Below are 22387 nucleotides of genomic sequence, written 5' to 3' on the forward strand. Positions count from 1 at the left end.
GGGGGTAGAGGGCAGGGGGTAAAGGGTAGAGGCTAGAGGGCAGGGGATAGAGGGTAGGGGCTAGAGGACAGGGGGTAGAGGGCAGGGGGTAAAGGGTAGAGGCTAGAGGGCAGGGGTTAGAGGGTAGGGGGTAAAGGGTAGGGGCTAGAGGGCAGGGGGTAGAGGGTAGGGGGTAGAGGGCAGGGGGTAAAGGGCTAGATGGTAGGGGCTAGAGGGTAGGGGCTAGAGGGCAGGGGGTAGAGGGTAGGGGGTAAAGGGTAGGGGCCAGAGGGCAGGGTGTAGAGGGCAGGGGGTAGAGGGGAGGGGGTAGAGGGCTAGTGGGTAAGGGCTAGAGGGCAGGGGGTTGAGGGCTAGAGGGCAGGGGGTAGAGGGCAGGGGGTAGAGGGTAGAGGGCAGTGGCTAGAGGGCAGGTGGTAGAGGGCAGGGGGTAGAGGGCTGGAGGGCAGTGGCTAGAGGTCAGTGGCTAGAGGGCAGGGGGTAGAGGGCTAGAGGGCAGGGGGTAGAGGACTAGAGGACAGGGGCTAGAGGGATAGAGGGTAGGGGCTAGAGGGCAGGGGATAGAGGGCAGGGGAGAGAGGGTAGGGGCTAGAGGGCATTATTATTATATTATATATTATTGTTATTATTTTCATTGATGTTCTGATTTCATCTCTTCAGTTTTTGTTTGAAAGGAAAGGGTTAAAACTGAAGATACATTTTTTTTTATCCAATCATCATCTGGTGAGTAAACAGTATTTTTGTATTGCAGCTTGCTTGCTGTTGTTAGCTATCTTTTTGAAAATAACTAATGTGTGAAATATTGTTGGTTAAACTTTAAACATACAATATGTTACTAATTTGCAATTAGTTGTGGCTAAATGTAGTTGGTGGCTAAGGCTAACGTTAGCTAGGCTAGGGGTTAGGGGTTAGGGCTAAGGTTAGGAGTTAGGTTGAAGGGTTACGGTTAGGGAAGAGGGGAAGGGTTCGCTTAAAGGGTTAAGGTTATGGGCAGGGGGGTTATGGGCAGGGGAAGGATTAGATAACATGCTACTGTAAGTAACTGAAAAGTTGCTCAAATGCTAAAGTTGTCCATCATGAGATTTGACCCTGCAATATTTTTGCTAGACTTTCGCATAACACATCCACCATACTTTTGTCGTAAGTAGCAATCTGTCTTCTGTAACCATACCAAACGTAGCATATCATTCTAATTTGAGTGTCCCGGAGATACATTTACTATGTTACGTCTAGTCTATGAGACCAGGCTATGTGATTGAATGAATTGTAATATCCTTCCTGTTATAATAAACAAATAAAAACAAAAAATACAATTCTGAGTAATTCTCCCTGTCATTGTTTGAGGTTGTTACTGCTGTTTGTATTTTTATATACCGTAGTATAATACAACTGAACTGAAAAGGGACACTCAAGAACGAGACACTCAACGTGACGAGTCTGGAGTACTACAACACTGATCCAAATGATAATTATTAACATTAACTTAGCTAGTTTAGATGCTATACGGGAGACCAATAATGTACGCAGGAAAAAAAGAGAAGAGACGTGTTTTAAAAGAATAATATTTGACTTTAATATGATCTCTTATAGACAATAGACATTAGCTGTATTAAATACATTTAGTTGGATTCCAGTTTTCAGAGTTAATCCACTTTTTGTTTCACATTCTTTAAAAGCATCAACACATCTTAACTCCAGTCAATGAGTGACCAACCTAAAACACATCATATAAGCTTTTTAATGCCAATGCAATAGAATCTGAAACAATTATTATTTACATATAGATACAAAAATATATATCACAAACAAGTATTATTGATAAATGTACAATGACCAGCTCTATAAAATTACAAATATACTTCTATTATAAAATACTCTTCCAGCTCAAGTTTTGTATAAAGGACGCATAGTATGTGAGATGGTGTTTGTCTGTCTGACAGTGTCCCAATACTTTTACAAAGCTTAATTTCCTTAACCTCCTTCCTAATATCCTCCCCTAGTCTCCTCCATGACTTGCAAAAGTTTATAAACTAGGGCTGTGTCAGAAATAATACCCAATGTTATATAGTGCAATAGGACATGAGGTGTTATTTCACATTTGCCCATTCTAACTGTGTAAACAAACCTATTTAACCTGTCCAGTACAATCAGATCAGCTCATGAAGGAAAGGAGATGAGGAAGAGGAAATGAGATGAGGAGATGACGCTGTCTTATACTATTGGGACGCAGCCTTGAGATGAAGTTGTTCAGTACTTCTGACAGCCACTTTGACTGTTCCCTGTCACTCCTGGAGTTGTGTGTGTGTGTGTGTGTGTGTGTGTGTGTGTGTGTGTGTGTGTGTGTGTGTGTGTGTGTGTGTGTGTGTGTGTGTGTGTGTGTGTGTGTGTGTGTGTGTGTGTGTGTGTGTGTGTTTGTTGGGGGGGAGCCTTGGTGTCTGGACAGGGAGTCCTCTCCTCTCGATGGCAACTCTCCAAAAAGGGTCTCTTTTATTGGGCTCTATGTCACATGCCTAAGGGGAGACAGACAGACAGACGATGTTTGATTAGTAATGGACTGTAGACTCCTCTACGTACCTCAGGTTAGACAGTAATGGACTGTAGACTCCTCTACGTACCTCAGGTCAGACAGTAATGGACTGTAGACTCCTCAACGTACCTCAGGTCAGACAGTAATGGACTGTAGACTCCTCAACGTACCTCAGGTCAGACAGTAATGGACTGTAGACTCCTCTACGTACCTCAGGTCAGACGGTAATGGACTGTAGACTCCTCTACGTACCTCAGGTCAGACAGTAATGGACTGTAGACTCCTCTACGTACCTCAGGTCAGACGGTAATGGACTGTAGACTCCTCTACGTACCTCAGGTCAGACAGTAATGGACTGTAGACTCCTCTACGTACCTCAGGTCAGACAGTAATGGACTGTAGACTCCTCTACGTACCTCAGGTCAGACGGATAGACCAAGGGGGCGGAGGTAAACTGTAGACCCTAATAAAAATGCCAGGCTCTGCTTAACCTGAGAAGCAAATACTGTAGCTGACTCTCCCTTCACTTCATGTGACTGACCGTCCCATTGCCTAACATGTCTAACTGACCGACTGACCGTCCCATTGCCTAACGTGTCTGACTGACTGACTGACTGACCGTCCCATTGCCTAACGTGTCTGACTGACTGACTGACCGTCCCATAGCCTAACGTGTCTAACTGACTGACTGACCGTCCCATAGCCTAACGTGTCTAACTGACTGACTGACCGTCCCATTGCCTAACGTGTCTGACTGACTGACTGACTGACTGACTGACTGACTGACCGTCCCATTGCCTAACGTGTCTGACTGACTGACTGACCGTCCCATTGCCTAACGTGTCTAACTGACTGACCGTCCCATTGCCTAACGTGTCTAACTGACTGACTGACCGTCCCATTGCCTAACGTGTCTGACTGACTGACTGTCCCATTGCCTAACGTGTCTAACTGACTGACTGACCGTCCCATTGCCTAACGTGTCTGACTGACTGACTAACCGTCCCATTGCCTAACGTGTCTAACTGACTGACCGTCAGTCAGACCTGACACACTGGAGTACTGGAGAAATAAAATGTAACTGCCCCTGAGGAGAGTTCCAACACTCTGGAGTACTGAAGAAATAAAATGTAACTGCCCCTGAGGCGAGTTCCAACACTCTGGAGTACTGGAGAAATAAAATGTAACTGCCCCTGAGGAGAGTTCCAACACTCTGGAGTACTGGAGAAATACAATGTAACCACCGCTGAGGAGAGTTCCAACACTCTGGAGTACTGGAGAAATACAATGTAACCACCCCTGAGGAGAGTTCCAACACTCTGGAGTACTGGAGAAATACAATGTAACCACCCCTGAGGAGAGTTCCACCACTCTGGAGTACTGGAGAAATACAATGTAACCACCCCTGAGGAGAGTTCCACCACTCTGGAGTACTGGAGAAATACAATGTAACCACCCCTGAGGAGAGTTCCAACACTCTGGAGTACTGGAGAAATACAATGTAACCACCCCTGAGGAGAGTTCCACCACTCTGGAGTACTGGAGAAATACAATATAACCACCGCTGAGGAGAGTTCCACCACTCTGGAGTACTGGAGAAATACAATGTAACCATCCCTGAGGAGAGTTCCAACACTCTGGAGTACTGGAGAAATACAATATAACCACCCCTGAGGAGAGTTCCAACACTCTGGAGTACTGGAGAAATACAATGTAACCACCCCTGAGGAGAGTTCCAACACTCTGGAGTACTGGAGAAATACAATATAACCACCCCTGAGGAGAGTTCCAACACTCTGGAGTACTGGAGAAATACAATGTAACCACCCCTGAGGAGAGTTCCAACACTCTGGAGTACTGGAGAAATACAATATAACCACCGCTGAGGAGAGTTCCAACACTCTGGAGTACTGGAGAAATACAATGTAACCACCCCTGAGGAGAGTTCCACCACTCTGGAGTACTGGAGAAATACAATGTAACTGCCCCTGAGGAGAGTTCCAACACTCTGGAGTACTGGAGAAATACAATATAACCACCCCTGAGGAGAGTTCCAACACTCTGGTGTACTGGAGAAATACAATATAACCACCGCTGAGGAGAGTTCCAACACTCTGGTGTACCGGAGAAATACAATGTAACTGCCCCTGAGGAGAGTTCCAACACTCTGGAGTACTGGAGAAATACAATGTAACCACCCCTGAGGAGAGTTCCACCACTCTGGAGTACTGGAGAAATACAATGTAACCTCCCCTGAGGAGAGTTCCAATACTCTGGAGTACTGGAGAAATACAATGTAACCACCCCTGAGGAGAGTTCCAACACTCTGGAGTACTGGAGAAATACAATGTAACCACCCCTGAGGAGAGTTCCAACACTCTGGAGTACTGGAGAAATACAATGTAACCACCCCTGAGGAGAGTTCCAACACTCTGGAGTACTGGAGAAATACAATATAACCACCCCTGAGGAGAGTTCCAACACTCTGGAGTACTGGAGAAATACAATGTAACCACCCCTGAGGAGAGTTCCAACACTCTGGTGTACTGGAGAAATACAATATAACCACCGCTGAGGAGAGTTCCAACACTCTGGAGTACTGGAGAAATACAATGTAACCACCCCTGAGGAGAGTTCCAACACTCTGGAGTACTGGAGAAATACAATGTAACCACCCCTGAGGAGAGTTCCAACACTCTGGAGTACTGGAGAAATACAATGTAACCACCCCTGAGGAGAGTTCCAACACTCTGGAGTACTGGAGAAATACAATGTAACCACCCCTGAGGAGAGTTCCAACACTCTGGAGTACTGGAGAAATACAATGTAACCTCCCTGAGGAGAGTTCCAACACTCTGGAGTACTGGAGAAATACAATGTAACCACCCCTGAGGAGAGTTCCAACACTCTGGAGTACTGGAGAAATACAATGTAACCACCCCTGAGGAGAGTTCCAACACTCTGGAGTACTGGAGAAATACAATGTAACCACCCCTGAGGAGAGTTCCAACACTCTGGAGTACTGGAGAAATACAATATAACCACCGCTGAGGAGAGTTCCAACACTCTGGAGTACTGGAGAAATACAAAACAGAGCTGACACTGCTTATTGAGCGTATTGTTTAGGATAACCAGAGAGTCATGACGATCATGTAGCTACAGTATATGAGTGGTGGTTAGCATCGCTAACATAGTTAGCATACCCACCCCCCGAGTAAGTACTGTGAATGGTTCAAGGTATTAGCACTTACTGGCTAATGTCTTGTCAAGGTCAGCAATGAAGTCCTCCAGTTCTTTAGTGTCTCCCAGTTTAGCTGTAAACAGTCAACATAGAGAGATAGTCAAAGAATTAAATAGCACTTGATAGTCCACCTGCAATTACATAACATAAAATGAACACCCATCATGCATTGTGTGAATTGAACAACACATGGCGCTGTCTACTACAAATACAAATACTACTACCTTACTAAAGAAGAAGAATGACTCACTTGAACTATAATTCAGTCTAAACAGGAGTAATACAGAGCTGCACTTTGGCTGTCAAACTGAGATTCTAGTTCTAGTCAGAATGACGTGTTTGTGCAAAGGTGAATGTTGATGGTTGTGTGTGTGTGTGTGTGGGGGGGGGGGTCGAGGCTCACCTTTGGGTGACATCAGAGATGGGGGAGTGGTGGGGGAGGGAGAGTTCAATCTCTCATCACTGAAACTGAAGCTGTTCCTGTTGAGTGACTCAGCACCTGAGAGAGGGAGAGGGAGAGGGAGAGGGAGAGGGAGAGGGAGAGGGGCGGGAGAGAGGTAGAGAGGGAGAGGGACGGGAGAGAGATAGAGAGGGAGAGGGATGGGAAAGAGAGAGATAGAGGAGGAGAGGAGAGGGAGAGAGAGATAGAGGGAGAGGGATGGGAAAGAGAGAGATAGAGAGGGAGAGAGAGATAGAGAGGGAGAGGGATGGGAAAGAGAGAGATAGAGGAGGAGAGGATGGGAGAGAGAGAGATAGAGAGGGAGAGAGAGATAGAGAGGGAGAGGGACGGGAGAGAGAGAGATAGAGAGGGACGGGAGAGAGAGATAGAGAGGGACGGGAGATAGAGATAGAGAGGGACGGGAGAGAGAGATAGAGAGGGACGGGAGAGAGAGATAGAGAGGGATGGGAGAGAGCGATAGAGAGGGACGGGAGAGAGATAGAAAGGGACGGGAGAGAGAGAGTGAGAGAGGGATGGGAGATAGAGATAGAGAGGGACGGGAGAGAGAAATAGAGAGGGACGGGAGAGAGAGAGAGAGATAGAGAGGGACGGGAGAGAGAGAGATAGAGAAGGAGAGGGACGGGAGAGAGAGATAGAGAGGGACGGGAGAGAGAGATAGAGAGGGACGGGGAGAGAGAGAGAGAGAGAGAGAGAGAGAGAGAGAGAGAGAGAGAGAGAGAGAGAGAGAGAGAGAGAGAGACATTAAGAGATTGTTCATTTTTCTGTAGCCCCCAAGAAGCCATAGGGTCTGTTGCCACATCCAGATGTTTGTGTGCACACATACGTATGAATCCACACACACACACACACACACACACGCACACACACACACACACACACACACACACACACACACACACACACACACACACACACACACACACACACACACACACACACACACACACACACACACACACACACACACACACACACACACACACACACACACACACACACAGTAGCACACCGTATCCCTCAACGTGATCAAGACAAAGGAGATGATCGTGAACTACAGGAAAAGGAGGGCCGACGGGACTGTAGTGGAGCAGGTTGAGAGTTTCAAGTTCCTTGGTGTCCAAATCACCAAAAAACTAACATGGTCCAAACACACCAAGACAGTCGTGAAGAGGGCATGACAACGCCTTTTCCCCTTCAGGAGACTGAAAAGCATTGGCATTGGCATTGGTCCCCAGATTCTCAAAACGTTCTACAGCTGCACCATCGAGAGCATCCTGACCATTTGCATCACTGCCTGTTATGGCAACTGCTCTGCGTCTGACTGACACACACACACACACACACACACACACACACACACACACACACACACACACACACACACACACACACACACACACACACACACACACACACACACACACACACACACACACACACACTACCACTCTCTCCTGCATTCCCCCACAGTGGGAACATTGGTTCAGAGGACGTGTGGTCAAATCATTGACTGTGTGACTTCGGAAGTGACATAATAAACACTTTAATTCCAACAGTAGATATTTCAGCCAGCCACAGAAGATGACAGATCTGTTTCACAGTTTGTTTATATCCAGGAAAGGAATGTTGGTGGGAGAAGGAGAGATCATTGTTGTTTCGTCTGAGTAAAATACAGAAAGGGGCTGTATAGTGGAATTCATTCCTATTCTAAACAGCTCAGTTTAGTTTGACTATGAAGTCTGTATGTTCTGAAGTCAGGGTGAGTCCTGTAGATGGAGGGGCTGTTGTTTTACTATGGTCATGTTCAACAGAAATGTATTTAGTTCCCTGTGTGGTCTGTCTCCAATCCAAAAGGTAGAAGAACTCCTTTCAACTCCTTTCAGATCGAGGTCTGCTGGTCTAATGGTATGTGATGTAGTCCTTGTAATACCCTCTTGACAGATCTAACTAGGAGTATGGTATGGCTAACTACTAGAGGATGCATAGCTTAACCTCCTCTTGCTCTAACTCTCTGTCTCTCCCTCTCTCTCTCTCTCTGTCTCTCTAACTCTCACTCTACTCCTCTCTCGTTCTCTCTCTTTTGTGCTATTTCTCACTCTCTCTCTACTCTTCCTCTCTCTCTCTCTTTCTCCCTCTCTCTACTCTTCCTCTCTCTCTCTCTCTCTTTCTCTCGCTCTCTTTCTCTCTCTCTACTCTTCCTCTCTCTCTCTCTCTCTCTACTCTTCCTCTCTCTCTCTCTTTCACTCTCTAGCTCTCTCTCTTTACTCTTCCTCTCCCTCTCTCTCTCTCTCTCTCTCTACTCTTCCTCTCTCTTTCTCTCTCTAGCTCTCTCTCTCTCTCTCTCTCTACTATTCCTCTCCCTCTCTCTCTCTCTCTCTCTTTCTCTCTCTCTATTCCTCCTCTCCTCTCTCTCTCTCTCTCTCTCTCTCTCTCTCTCTCTCTCTCTCTCTCTCTCTCTCTCTCTCTCTCTCTCTCTCTCTCTCTCTCTCTCTCTCTTTCTCTCTCTCTCTCAATTTCTCTCCTCACACAAGAGTTCCACTGGATCCTGAAAGAATATTTCTAATGTAGTATTACCTACCCTGACCTCCACCACGCAGCGCCACACACACACGCACACACGCACGCACGCACGCACGCACGCACGCACGCACACACACACACACACACACACACACACACACACACACACACACACACACACACACACACACACACACACACACACACACACACACACACACACACACACACACCTTGATCAGAGTCCAGAGATCTTGGGGTTAGATTGAGCTGCGGCTGCATATTTGGCACACAAGCCCCCATATTCCAACCCAGCCATGTCTCTGTGGAAGCCTATACCTTCTTAGATTGTATTGTCATAAGCAGTTTTGCCATCTCTCAGACGTCAAGCTGTGCATTACCATACCGTGTGTGTGTGTGTGTGTGTGTGTGTGTGTGTGTGTGTGTGTGTGTGTGTGTGTGTGTGTGTGTGTGTGTGTGTGTGTGTGTGTGTGTGTGTGTGTGTGTGTGTACACACTGTACACTGTCTTAAAGACGTACTTCCACAGCTGGCGACGTCTCTGGCCCTAACCCAAATGTGATAGCCTCACACAGTTACACACAGACAGAAATATGCTCCCGTTCCCCCACTGGACACCGGTTTCATTTCCCAACCACATGTGAGTGTTAGAGTTGCCAAGGGATGATGTGGAAAGAGAACTTCATGTAGTGTGTTCTAGAAACTCAATGTCTGCAGAATGAGTTAGGAAGGGTTGTGTCCAGGGTTAGGGTTAGGAAGGGTCGTGTCCAGGGTTAGGGTTAGGAAGGGTCGTGTCCAGGGTTAGGGTTAGGGAAGGGTAGTGTCCAGGGTTAGGGTTAGGAAGGGTAGTGTCCAGGTTTAGGGTTAGAGGGTTTGGAAGGGTAGTGTCCAGGGTTAGGGTTAGGAAGGGTAGTGTCCAGGGTTAGGGTTAGGAAGGGTAGTGTCCAGGGTTAGGGTTCGGAAGGGTAGTGTCCAGGGTTAGAGTTAGAGGGTTAGGAAGGGTTGTGTCCAGGGTTAGGGTTAGGAAGGGTAGTGTCCAGGGTTAGGGTTAGAGGGTTAGGAAGGGTAGTGTCCAGGGTTAGAGTTAGAGAGTTAGGAAGGGTTGTGTCCAGGGTTATGAAGGGTAGTGTCCAGGGTTAGGGTTAGGAAGGGAGGTTTACAGGGTTACAGAGTGTAACTCTGTGTTGTCTGTTCACACTGCTATGCTTTATCTTGGCCAGGTCGCAGTTGCAAATGAGAACTTGTTCTCAACTAGCCTACCTGGTTAAATAAAGGTGTTTTCAACTAGCCTACCTGGTTAAATAAAGGTGTTTTCAACTAGCCTACCTGGTTAAATAAAGGTGTTCTCAACTAGCCTACCTGGTTAAATAAAGGTGTTCTCAACTAGCCTACCTGGTTAAATAAAGGTGTTTTCAACTAGCCTACCTGGTTAAATAAAGGTGTTTTCAACTAGCCTACCTGGTTAAATAAAGGTGTTCTCAACTAGCCTACCTGGTTAAATAAAGGTGTTTTCAACTAGCCTACCTGGTTAAATAAAGGTGTTTTCAACTAGCCTACCTGGTTAAATAAAGGTGTTCTCAACTAGCCTACCTGGTTAAATAAAGGTGTTTTCAACTAGCCTACCTGGTTAAATAAAGGTGTTTTCAACTAGCCTACCTGGTTAAATAAAGGTGTTTTCAACTAGCCTACCTGGTTAAATAAAGGTGTTCTCAACTAGCCTACCTGGTTAAATAAAGGTGTTCTCAACTAGCCTACCTGGTTAAATAAAGGTGTTCTCAACTAGCCTACCTGGTTAAATAAAGGTGTTCTCAACTAGCCTACCTGGTTAAATAAAGGTGTTCTCAACTAGCCTACCTGGTTAAATAAAGGTGTTCTCAACTAGCCTACCTGGTTAAATAAAGGTGTTCTCAACTAGCCTACCTGGTTAAATAAAGGTGTTCTCAACTAGCCTACCTGGTTAAATAAAGGTGTTCTCAACTAGCCTACCTGGTTAAATAAAGGTGTTCTCAACTAGCCTACCTGGTTAAATAAAGGTGTTCTCAACTAGCCTACCTGGTTAAATAAAGGTGTTCTCAACTAGCCTACCTGGTTAAATAAAGGTGTTCTCAACTAGCCTACCTGGTTAAATAAAGGTTAAATAAAAAAATAAATAAAAAAGGAAGGGTAGTGTCCAGGGTTAGAGTTAGAGGGTTAGGAAGGGTAGTGTCCAGGATTAGAGTTAGAGGGTTAGGAAGGGTAGTGTCCAGGGTTAGAGTTAGAGGGTTAGGAAGGGTAGTGTCCAGGGTTAGAGTTAGAGGGTTAGGAAGGGTAGTGTCCAGGGTTAGAGTTAGAGGGTTAGGAAGGGTAGTGTCCAGGGTTAGAGTTAGAGGGTTAGGAAGGGTAGTGTCCAGGGTTAGAGTTAGAGGGTTAGGAAGGGTAGTGTCCAGGGTTAGAGTTAGAGGGTTAGGAAGGGTAGTGTCCAGGGTTAGAGTTAGAGGGTTAGGAAGGGTAGTGTCCAGGGTTAGAGTTAGAGGGTTAGGAAGGGTAGTGTCCAGGGTTAGAGTTAGAGGGTTAGGAAGGGTAGTGTCCAGGGTTAGAGTTAGAGGGTTAGGAAGGGTAGTGTCCAGGGTTAGAGTTAGAGTTAGAGGGTTAGGAAGGGTAGTGTCCAGGGTTAGAGTTAGAGGGTTAGGAAGGGTAGTGTCCAGGGTTAGAGTTAGAGGGTTAGGAAGGGTAGTGTCCAGGGTTAGAGTTAGAGGGTTAGGAAGGGTAGTGTCCAGGGTTAGAGTTAGAGGGTTAGGAAGGGTAGTGTCCAGGGTTAGAGTTAGAGGGTTAGGAAGGGTAGTGTCCAGGGTTAAAGTTAGAGAGTTAGGAAGGGTTGTGTCCAGGGTTATGAAGGGTAGTGTCCAGGGTTAGGGTTAGGAAGGGAGGGTTACAGGGTTACAGAGTGTAACTCTGTGTTGTCTGTTCACACTGCTATGCTTTATCTTGGCCAGGGCAGTTGCAAATGAGAACTTGTTCTCAACTAGCCTACCTGGTTAAATAAAGGTGTTTTCAACTAGCCTACCTGGTTAAATAAAGGTGTTTTCAACTAGCCTACCTGGTTAAATAAAGGTGTTCTCAACTAGCCTACCTGGTTAAATAAAGGTGTTCTCAACTAGCCTACCTGGTTAAATAAAGGTGTTTTCAACTAGCCTACCTGGTTAAATAAAGGTGTTTTCAACTAGCCTACCTGGTTAAATAAAGGTGTTCTCAACTAGCCTACCTGGTTAAATAAAGGTGTTTTCAACTAGCCTACCTGGTTAAATAAAGGTGTTTTCAACTAGCCTACCTGGTTAAATAAAGGTGTTCTCAACTAGCCTACCTGGTTAAATAAAGGTGTTTTCAACTAGCCTACCTGGTTAAATAAAGGTGTTTTCAACTAGCCTACCTGGTTAAATAAAGGTGTTTTTCAACTAGCCTACCTGGTTAAATAAAGGTGTTCTCAACTAGCCTACCTGGTTAAATAAAGTTAGAGGGTTATGTTCTCAACTAGCCTACCTGGTTAAATAAAGGTGTTCTCAACTAGCCTACCTGGTTAAATAAAGGTGTTCTCAACTAGCCTACCTGGTTAAATAAAGGTGTTCTCAACTAGCCTACCTGGTTAAATAAAGGTGTTCTCAACTAGCCTACCTGGTTAAATAAAGGTGTTCTCAACTAGCCTACCTGGTTAAATAAAGGTGTTCTCAACTAGCCTACCTGGTTAAAAAAGGTGTTCTCAACTAGCCTACCTGGTTAAATAAAGGTGTTCTCAACTAGCCTACCTGGTTAAATAAAGGTGTTCTCAACTAGCCTACCTGGTTAAATAAAGGTGTTCTCAACTAGCCTACCTGGTTAAATAAAGGTGTTCTCAACTAGCCTACCTGGTTAAATAAAGGTTAAATAAAAAATAAAGGGTTAAAAAGGAAGGGTAGTGTCCAGGGTTAGAGTTAGAGGGTTAGGAAGGGTAGTGTCCAGGGGATTAGAGTTAGAGGGTTAGGAGGAAGGGTCCAGGGTTAGAGTTAGAGGGTTAGTGTCCAGGGTTAGAGTTAGAGGGTTAGGAAGGGTAGTGTCCAGGGTTAGAGTTAGAGGGTTAGGAAGGGTAGTGTCCCAGGGTTAGAGTTAGAGGGTTAGGAAGGGTAGTGTCCAGGGTTAGAGTTAGAGGGTTAGGAAGGGTAGTGTCCCAGGGTTAGAGTTAGAGGGTTAGGAAGGGTAGTGTCCAGGGTTAGAGTTAGAGGGTTAGGAAGGGTAGTGTCCAGGGTTAGAGTTAGAGGGTTAGGAAGGGTAGTGTCCAGGGTTAGAGTTAGAGGGTTAGGAAGGGTAGTGTCCAGGGTTAGAAGTTAGAGGGTTAAGAAGGGTAGTGTCCAGGGTTAGGGTTAGAGGGTTAGGAAGGGTAGTGTCCAGGGTTAGGGAGTTAGAGTTAGAGGGTTAGGAAGGGTAGTGTCCAGGGTTAGAGTTAGAGGGTTAGGAAGGGTAGTGTCCAGAGTTAAAGTTAGAGAGTTAGAGAATGTAAAGAGTTAGGTTTAGAGGGTTAGAATTAGTAGTGTGTGCGTGTGTGTGTGTGTGTGTGCGTGTGCGTGTGCGTGTGCGTGTGTGTGTGTGTGTGTGTGTGTGTGTGTGTGTGTGTGTGTGTGTGTGTGTGTGTGTGTGTGTGTGTGTGTGTGTGTGTGTGTACGGCTGATGTGGGTCTTCAGCAGACCGGGAATAGCACTCGTTGGACACATGACAAGATATCACCTATCAGCTCTGCCTGGCAACTATACGAAGTAGCAAGAGTTGTGTGTCTCAGTGCAAACTGTAAGGACCTCTCACTGCTTCAGTGTTTTATATATGCTACTCTCATAGAAAAAGGGGTATTCTCTAGAGAACCTACAAGGGTTCCCTCGGCTGTCCCCAATAAGAGAACCCTTTGAAGAACCCTTTTAGTTCCAGGTGGATCAAATCCAGCACCTGGCAGGGTAGCCTAGTGGTTAGAGTGTTGGACTAGTAACTGGAAGGTTGCAAGTTCAAACCCCCTGAGCTGACAAGGTAAAAAATCTGTCATTCTGCTCCTGAGCAAGGCAGTTAACCCATAGTTCCCTGCAAGGCTGTCATTGTCAAGAATAATTTGTTCTTAACTCACTTGCCTAGTTATATAAAAAATACAAATGTGGTTACCATGTACAACCTTTTCACATCCCTATGGGGACTGCTGAAGAATCATTTTTTTCTACGAGTGTACTGCTGAATGTAATTTCACCACCAAAAAGGTCTGGACCTTTATGGCACATTAGTGTGAATCAAGATCGTTGGTTCAACCTTTGTTCCAGATACACTCCATAATAATTGCTACAATATATGTGTGTGTGTATGTGTGTGTGTGTGTGTGCGTGTGCGTGTGGGTGGGTGTGGTTCACTTACTTTCCGAGTCGCTGATGCCGCTGTCACTGACGCTGGCGCTGCTGAGTCTCTTCGCTGTCTTCAGGTGCTCGTCGTAGCGGAAGTGTCTTTTCTCCACCGGGGACGTAAAATCCTCGATCACCGCGTCAAACTCACACAGCACGTCAGACAGATCATCCTCCTCCTCAAGGAATGTAGCTGAAATAACTGATGAAAACAACCATTCCCATTAAAATGATATTTTATTGAATTATGTAAAGAGTTAGGTATTCTGGTGTGAAATAAATTGCTCTATATTAATGTATCCTATCCCGTGCTAACCCGTGCTAACCTATTGATGGTCTATGTTTTTGTGTCATTAATAAACGCGTGCAACACGCATGTTACATTGTAGTAAACACATTGTCAAATTCTAACAGATGTTGAATAACAACCACACTATCTGACATAGCTTTTAAGGCTCCTTTTCTGCAAACGCTAAACTAACCCCATGCCTGGTAAGTGTGCAATGCATTATATTTTGTCCAGTGGAAATCCCAAGAACAAATGAGATGGTCAGCATTCTTCAACTCACATTTACCTTGAGACTTCAACTCTGGAGATTTCATTTTTATTGTCTTGTGAATCTCAAAAACTACTCAACATAAACTCCGCGGGTATTCCCAATAAAGACGTTCTTGCTCTCCGTCAGCTCCTGTCCACTACTAGTCCGTGAAAACGACGCACTGTCCCTTTTATGAAGTGTCCCGCGTCTCAAGATTGGTTTTAAACTCTTCTCTACCTACGGAAGAGGCGGCGTCTCGGACGAGGCGGGAGAGAGACAGAGAGTTCACACACTGTGCATCACTGATAACCGTGACCATTTTCTATTCCTATGGAGATTATGGTGATGTTACGTTCGCTGGCATCATCCCCCGTAAACTATGTTTGTGAACAATGTGTGTGTCACTGAGCAGTAAGAAATGTAATGCTTGTCTGGTATTCATATAATACTTTCCGTGACTTTTTATTTATATCCCTGACCCTGAGCTTTCCATCTTTTATCACTGGGCAGGTTTTGAACAGAATTGGACAAACTTTTTAAACACATTTTAAAGTGAAAATTAAGCTAACAAACAATGTATTTACCAATTGATTATTGGAATTGTCTACAATATCAATCTTAATATTAAGATTTGGCAATAGTCTTTAAAAAATAAAGTCAATTGTGATGCTTGTCATTACATCTTTTATTTTCAACGGCATATTTCAACTGCCCCAAATGTGCCATTGTGGTCTATGCCAGAATTAAGTGGAAACAAAATTACATTCATAAATCCAGCATACTAATGAAGTAAGCCTGCTGGTAGTAGCCTCATTTGAGTGTGGAGTGACACCTTCTGGCAGGAAGTAGAGTTGCATCCCCTGCAGCTCGCTTTTGTATGCCACTCTCATGAAACACAATCCATCAAGATTCTGACTGATTCCTAACGAGGGTGTGATTGGTGTTCCTGGTATTCTGGCGTGAAAGACAGGGTGTGATTGGTGTTCCTGGTATTCTGGTGTGAAAGACAGCGTGTGATTGGTGTTCCTGGTATTCTGGTGTGAAAGACAGCGTGTGATTGGTGTTCCTGGTATTCTGGTGTGAAAGACAGCGTGTGATTGGTGTTCCTGGTATTCTGGTGTGAAAGACAGCGTGTGATTGGTGTTCCTGGTATTCTGGTGTGAAAGACAGCGTGTGATTGGTGTTCCTGGTATTCTGTTGTGAAAGACAGGGTGTGATTGGTGTTCCTGGTATTCTGGTGTGAAAGACAGCGTGTGATTGGTGTTCCTGGTATTCTGGTGTGAAAGACAGGGTGTGATTGGTGTTCCTGGTATTCTGGTGTGAAAGACAGGGTGTGATTGGTGTTCCTGGTATCCTGGTGTGAAAGACAGGGTGTGATTGGGGTTCCTGGTATTCTGGTGTGAAAGACAGCGTGTGATTGGTGTTCCTGGTATTCTGGTGTGAAAGACAAGGTGTGATTGGTGTTCCTGGTATTCTGGTGTGAAAGACAACGTGTGATTGGTGTTCCTAGTATTCTGGTGTGAAAGACAGCATGTGATTGGTGTTCCTGGTATTCTAGTGTGAAAGACAGGGTGTGATTGGTGTTCCTGGTATTCTGGTGTGAAAGACAGCGTGTGATTGGTGTTCCTGGTATTCTAGTGTGAAAGACAGCATGTGATTGGTGTTCCTGGTATTCTGGTGTGAAAGACAGGGTGTGATTGGTGTTCCTGGTATTATGTTGTGAAAGACAGGGTGTGATAGGTGTTCCTGGTATTCTGGTGTGAAAGACAGCGTGTGATTGGTGTTCCTGGTATTCTGGTGTGAAAGACAGCGTGTGATTGGTGTTCCTGGTATTCTGGTGTGAAAGACAGCGTGTGATTGGTGTTCCTGGTATTCTGGTGTGAAAGACAGCGTGTGATTGGTGTTCCTGGTATTCTGGTGTGAAAGATAGGGTGTGATTGGTGTTCCTGGTATTCTGGCGTGAAAGACAGGGTGTGATTGGTGTTCCTGGTATTCTGGTGTGAAAGACAGGGTGTGATTGGTGTTCATGGTATTCTGGTGTGAAAGACAGCGTGTGATTGGTGTTCCTGGTATTCTGGTGTGAAAGACAGGGTGTGATTGGTGTTCCTGGTATTCTAGTGTGAAATACAGCGTGTGATTGGGGTTCCTGGTATTCTGGTGTGAAAGACAGGGTGTGATTGGTGTTCCTGGTATTCTGGTGTGAAAGACAGGGTGTGATTGGTGTTCCTGGTATTCTGGTGTGAAAGACAGGGTGTGATTGGTGTTCCTGGTATTCTGGTGTGAAAGACAGGATGTGATTGGTGTTCCTGGTATTCTGTTGTGAAAGACAGGGTGTGATTGGTGTTCCTGGTATTCTGGTGTGAAAGACAGCGTGTGATTGGTGTTCCTGGTATTCTGGTGTGAAAGACAGGGTGTGATTGGTGTTTGTGGTATTCTGGTGTGAAAGATAGCATGTGATTGGTGTTCCTGGTATTCTGGTGTGAAAGACAGGGTGTGATTGGTGTTCCTGGTATTCTGGCGTGAAAGACAGGGTGTGATTGGTGTTCCTGGTATTCTGGTGTGAAAGACAGGGTGTGATTGGTGTTCATGGTATTCTGGTGTGAAAGACAGCGTGTGATTGGTGTTCCTGGTATTCTGGTGTGAAAGACAGGGTGTGATTGGTGTTCCTGGTATTCTAGTGTGAAATACAGCGTGTGATTGGGGTTCCTGGTATTCTGGTGTGAAAGACAGGGTGTGATTGGTGTTCCTGGTGTTCTGGTGTGAAAGACAGGGTGTGATTGGTGTTCCTGGTATTCTGGTGTGAAAGACAGGGTGTGATTGGTGTTCCTGGTATTCTGGTGTGAAAGACAGCGTGTGATTGGTGTTCCTGGAATTCTGGTGTGAAAGATAGCGTGTGATTGGTGTTCCTGGTATTCTGGTGTGAAAGACAGCATATGATTGGTGTTCCTGGTATTCTGGTTAGAAAGACAGGGTGTGATTGGTGTTCCTGGTATTCTGGTGTGAAAGACAGCGTGTGATTGGTGTTCCTGGTATTCTGGTGTGAAAGACAGGGTGTGATTGGTGTTCCTGGTATTCTGGTGTGAAAGACAGGGTGTGATTGGTGTTCCTGGTATTCTGTTGTGAAAGACAGGGTGTGATTGGTGTTCCTGGTATTCTGGTGTGAAAGACAGGGTGTGATTGGTGTTCCTGGTATTCTGGTGTGAAAGACAGCGTGTGATTGGTGTTCCTGGTATTCTGGTGTGAAAGACAGGGTGTGATTGGTGTTCCTGGTATTCTGGTGTGAAAGACAGGGTGTGATTGGTGTTCCTGGTATTCTGTTGTGAAAGACAGGGTGTGATTGGTGTTCCTGGTATTCTGGTGTGAAAGACAGGGTGTGATTGGTGTTCCTGGTATTCTGGTGTGAAAGACAGCGTGTGATTGGTGTTCCTGGTATTCTGGTGTGAAAGACAGGGTGTGATTGGTGTTCCTGGTATTCTGGTGTGAAAGATAGCGTGTGATTGGTGTTCCTGGTATTCTGGTATGAAAGACAGGGTGTGATTGGTGTTCCTGGTATTCTGGTGTGAAAGACAGCGTGTGATTGGTGTTCCTGGTATTCTGGTGTGAAAGACAGGGTGTGATTGGTGTTCCTGGTATTCTGGCGTGAAAGACAAGGTGTGATTGGTGTTCCTGGTATTCTGGTGTGAAAGACAGGGTGTGATTGGTGTTCCTGGTATTCTGTGTGAAAGACAGCGTGTGATTGGTGTTCCTGGTATTCTGGTGTGAAAGACAGGGTGTGATTGGTGTTCCTGGTATTCTGGTGTGAAAGATAGCGTGTGATTGGTGTTCCTGGTATTCTGGTGTGAAAGACAGGGTGTGATTGGTGTTCCTGGTATTCTGGCGTGAAAGACAGGGTGTGATTGGTGTTCCTGGTATTCTGTGTGAAAGACAGGGTGTGATTGGTGTTCATGGTATTCTGGTGTGAAAGACAGCGTGTGATTGGTGTTCCTGGTATTCTGGTGTGAAAGACAGGGTGTGATTGGTGTTCCTGGTATTCTAGTGTGAAATACAGCGTGTGATTGGGGTTCCTGGTATTCTGGTGTGAAAGACAGGGTGTGATTGGTGTTCCTGGTATTCTGGTGTGAAAGACAGGGTGTGATTGGTGTTCCTGGTATTCTGGTGTGAAAGACAGGGTGTGATTGGTGTTCCTGGTATTCTGGTGTGAAAGACAGCATGTGATTGGTGTTCCTGGTATTCTGGTGTGAAAGACAGGGTGTGATTGGTGTTCCTGGTATTCTGGTGTGAAAGACAGCGTGTGATTGGTGTTCCTGGTATTCTGGTGTGAAAGACAGGGTGTGATTGGTGTTTGTGGTATTCTGGTGTGAAAGATAGCATGTGATTGGTGTTCCTGGTATTCTGGTGTGAAAGACAGGGTGTGATTGGTGTTCCTGGTATTCTGGTGTGAAAGACAGGGTGTGATTGGTGTTCCTGGTATTCTGGTGTGAAAGACAGGGTGTGATTGGTGTTCCTGGTATTCTGGTGTGAAAGACAGGGTGTGATTGGTGTTCCTGGTATTCTGGTGTGAAAGATAGCGTGTGATTGGTGTTCCTGGTATTCTGGTATGAAAGACAGGGTGTGATTGGTGTTCCTGGTATTCTGGTGTGAAAGACAGCGTGTGATTGGTGTTCCTGGTATTCTGGTGTGAAAGACAGGGTGTGATTGGTGTTCCTGGTATTCTGGCGTGAAAGACAGGGTGTGATTGGTGTTCCTGGTATTCTGGTGTGAAAGACAGGGTGTGATTGGTGTTCCTGGTATTCTGGTGTGAAAGACAGCGTGTGATTGGTGTTCCTGGTATTCTGGTGTGAAAGACAGGGTGTGATTGGTGTTCCTGGTATTCTGGTGTGAAAGACAGCGTGTGATTGGTGTTCCTGGTATTCTGGTGTGAAAGACAGGGTGTGATTGGTGTTCCTGGTATTCTGGCGTGAAAGACAGGGTGTGATTGGTGTTCCTGGTATTCTGGTGTGAAAGACAGGGTGTGATTGGTGTTCATGGTATTCTGGTGTGAAAGACAGCGTGTGATTGGTGTTCCTGGTATTCTGGTGTGAAAGACAGGGTGTGATTGGTGTTCCTGGTATTCTAGTGTGAAATACAGCGTGTGATTGGGGTTCCTGGTATTCTGGTGTGAAAGACAGGGTGTGATTGGTGTTCCTGGTATTCTGTGTGAAAGACAGGGTGTGATTGGTGTTCCTGGTATTCTGGTGTGAAAGACAGGGTGTGATTGGTGTTCCTGGTATTCTGGTGTGAAAGACAGCATGTGATTGGTGTTCCTGGTATTCTGGTGTGAAAGACAGGGTGTGATTGGTGTTCCTGGTATTCTGTGTGAAAGACAGCATGTGATTGGTGTTCCTGGTATTCTGGTGTGAAAGACAGGGTGTGATTGGTGTTTGTGGTATTCTGGTGTGAAAGATAGCATGTGATTGGTGTTCCTGGTATTCTGGTGTGAAAGACAGGGTGTGATTGGTGTTCCTGGTATTCTGGCGTGAAAGACAGGGTGTGATTGGTGTTCCTGGTATTCTGGTGTGAAAGACAGGGTGTGATTGGTGTTCCTGGTATTCTGGTGTGAAAGACAGGGTGTGATTGGTGTTCCTGGTATCCTGGTGTGAAAGACAGGGTGTGATTGGGGTTCCTGGTATTCTGGTGTGAAAGACAGCGTGTGATTGGTGTTCCTGGTATTCTGGTGTGAAAGACAAGGTGTGATTGGTGTTCCTGGTATTCTGGTGTGAAAGACAACGTGTGATTGGTGTTCCTAGTATTCTGGTGTGAAAGACAGCATGTGATTGGTGTTCCTGGTATTCTGGTGTGAAAGACAGGGTGTGATTGGTGTTCCTGGTATTCTGGTGTGAAAGACAGCGTGTGATTGGTGTTCCTGGTATTCTAGTGTGAAAGACAGCATGTGATTGGTGTTCCTGGTATTCTGGTGTGAAAGACAGGGTGTGATTGGTGTTCCTGGTATTATGTTGTGAAAGACAGGGTGTGATAGGTGTTCCTGGTATTCTGGTGTGAAAGACAGCGTGTGATTGGTGTTCCTGGTATTCTGGTGTGAAAGACAGCGTGTGATTGGTGTTCCTGGTATTCTGGTGTGAAAGACAGCGTGTGATTGGTGTTCCTGGTATTCTGGTGTGAAAGACAGCGTGTGATTGGTGTTCCTGGTATTCTGGTGTGAAAGATAGGGAGTGATTGGTGTTCCTGGTATTCTGGCGTGAAAGACAGGGTGTGATTGGTGTTCCTGGTATTCTGGTGTGAAAGACAGGGTGTGATTGGTGTTCCTGGTATTCTGGTGTGAAAGACAGCGTGTGATTGGTGTTCCTGGTATTCTGGTGTGAAAGACAGGGTGTGATTGGTGTTCCTGGTATTCTGGTGTGAAAGACAGGGTGTGATTGGTGTTCCTGGTATTCTGGTGTGAAAGACAGCGTGTGATTGGTGTTCCTGGTATTCTGGTGTGAAAGACAGGGTGTGATTGGTGTTCCTGGTATTATGTTGTGAAAGACAGGGTGTGATTGGTGTTCCTGGTATTCTGGTGTGAAAGACAGCGTGTGATTGGTGTTCCTGGTATTCTGGTGTGAAAGACAGGGTGTGATTGGTGTTCCTGGTATTCTGGCGTGAAAGACAGGGTGTGATTGGTGTTCCTGGTATTCTGGTGTGAAAGACAGCGTGTGATTGGTGTTCCTGGTATTCTGGTGTGAAAGACAGGGTGTGATTGGTGTTCCTGGTATTCTGGCGTGAAAGACAGGGTGTGATTGGTGTTCCTGGTATTCTGGTGTGAAAGACAGGGTGTGATTGGTGTTCATGGTATTCTGGTGTGAAAGACAGCGTGTGATTGGTGTTCCTGGTATTCTGTGTGAAAGACAGGTGTGATTGGTGTTCCTGGTATTCTAGTGTGAAATACAGCGTGTGATTGGGGTTCCTGGTATTCTGGTGTGAAAGACAGGGTGTGATTGGTGTTCCTGGTATTCTGGTGTGAAAGACAGGGTGTGATTGGTGTTCCTGGTATTCTGGTGTGAAAGACAGGGTGTGATTGGTGTTCCTGGTATTCTGGTGTGAAAGACAGGGTGTGATTGGTGTTCCTGGTATTCTGGTGTGAAAGACAGCGTGTGATTGGTGTTCCTGGTATTCTGGTGTGAAAGACAGGGTGTGATTGGTGTTTGTGGTATTCTGGTGTGAAAGATAGCATGTGATTGGTGTTCCTGGTATTCTGGTGTGAAAGACAGGGTGTGATTGGTGTTCCTGGTATTCTGGCGTGAAAGACAGGGTGTGATTGGTGTTCCTGGTATTCTGGTGTGAAAGACAGGGTGTGATTGGTGTTCATGGTATTCTGTGTGAAAGACAGCGTGTGATTGGTGTTCCTGGTATTCTGGTGTGAAAGACAGGGTGTGATTGGTGTTCCTGGTATTCTAGTGTGAAATACAGCGTGTGATTGGGGTTCCTGGTATTCTGGTGTGAAAGACAGGGTGTGATTGGTGTTCCTGGTGTTCTGGTGTGAAAGACAGGGTGTGATTGGTGTTTCTGGTATTCTGGTGTGAAAGACAGGGTGTGATTGGTGTTCCTGGTATTCTGGTGTGAAAGACAGCGTGTGATTGGTGTTCCTGGAATTCTGGTGTGAAAGATAGCGTGTGATTGGTGTTCCTGGTATTCTGGTGTGAAAGACAGCATATGATTGGTGTTCCTGGTAT

At 45.8% G+C, this 22387-nt stretch overlaps 1 protein-coding gene across 2 annotated transcripts; it reads right to left on the reverse strand.

The window, feature by feature from the left end:
- Positions 1-2291: 2291 nt before the first annotated feature.
- Positions 2292-14937, reverse strand: LOC118381932 (regulator of cell cycle RGCC-like). 2 transcript variants are annotated; one of them, XM_052493070.1, is made up of 5 exons: positions 14712-14937; positions 14159-14344; positions 6169-6264; positions 5776-5838; positions 2292-2507 (listed from the first exon to the last, which is right to left on the reverse strand). In XM_052493070.1, exons 1-5 carry the CDS (start codon positions 14743-14745, stop codon positions 2500-2502), a joined length of 387 nt encoding a protein of 128 aa, XP_052349030.1. In that variant the 5' UTR covers positions 14746-14937; the 3' UTR covers positions 2292-2499. The 2 variants fall into 2 exon arrangements, with proteins under 2 accessions (XP_052349030.1, XP_052349031.1); XM_052493071.1 differs by having other exon boundaries at positions 14718-14927.
- Between the last annotated feature and the right edge of the window lie 7450 nt (positions 14938-22387).

Source organism: Oncorhynchus keta, chromosome 34, assembly GCF_023373465.1.
Source record: "Oncorhynchus keta strain PuntledgeMale-10-30-2019 chromosome 34, Oket_V2, whole genome shotgun sequence".
In the NCBI taxonomy this organism is placed as follows: domain Eukaryota; kingdom Metazoa; phylum Chordata; class Actinopteri; order Salmoniformes; family Salmonidae; genus Oncorhynchus; species Oncorhynchus keta.

What these genes read in the sequence shown, in the direction of transcription:
- LOC118381932 (XM_052493070.1), bottom strand. Translation starts at nt 14,745, where the DNA reads ATGAAATCTCCAGAGTTGAAGTCTCAAGGTAAAT. An exon ending in GTTGAAGTCTCAAGGTAAAT is followed by an intron (nt 14,345 to 14,711) that starts GTGAGTTGAAGA and finishes TGTTTTCATCAG; the next exon opens with TTATTTCAGCTACATTCCTT. An exon ending in ATCTCTGATGTCACCCAAAG is followed by an intron (nt 5,839 to 6,168) that starts GTGAGCCTCGAC and finishes GACTGTTTACAG; the next exon opens with CTAAACTGGGAGACACTAAA.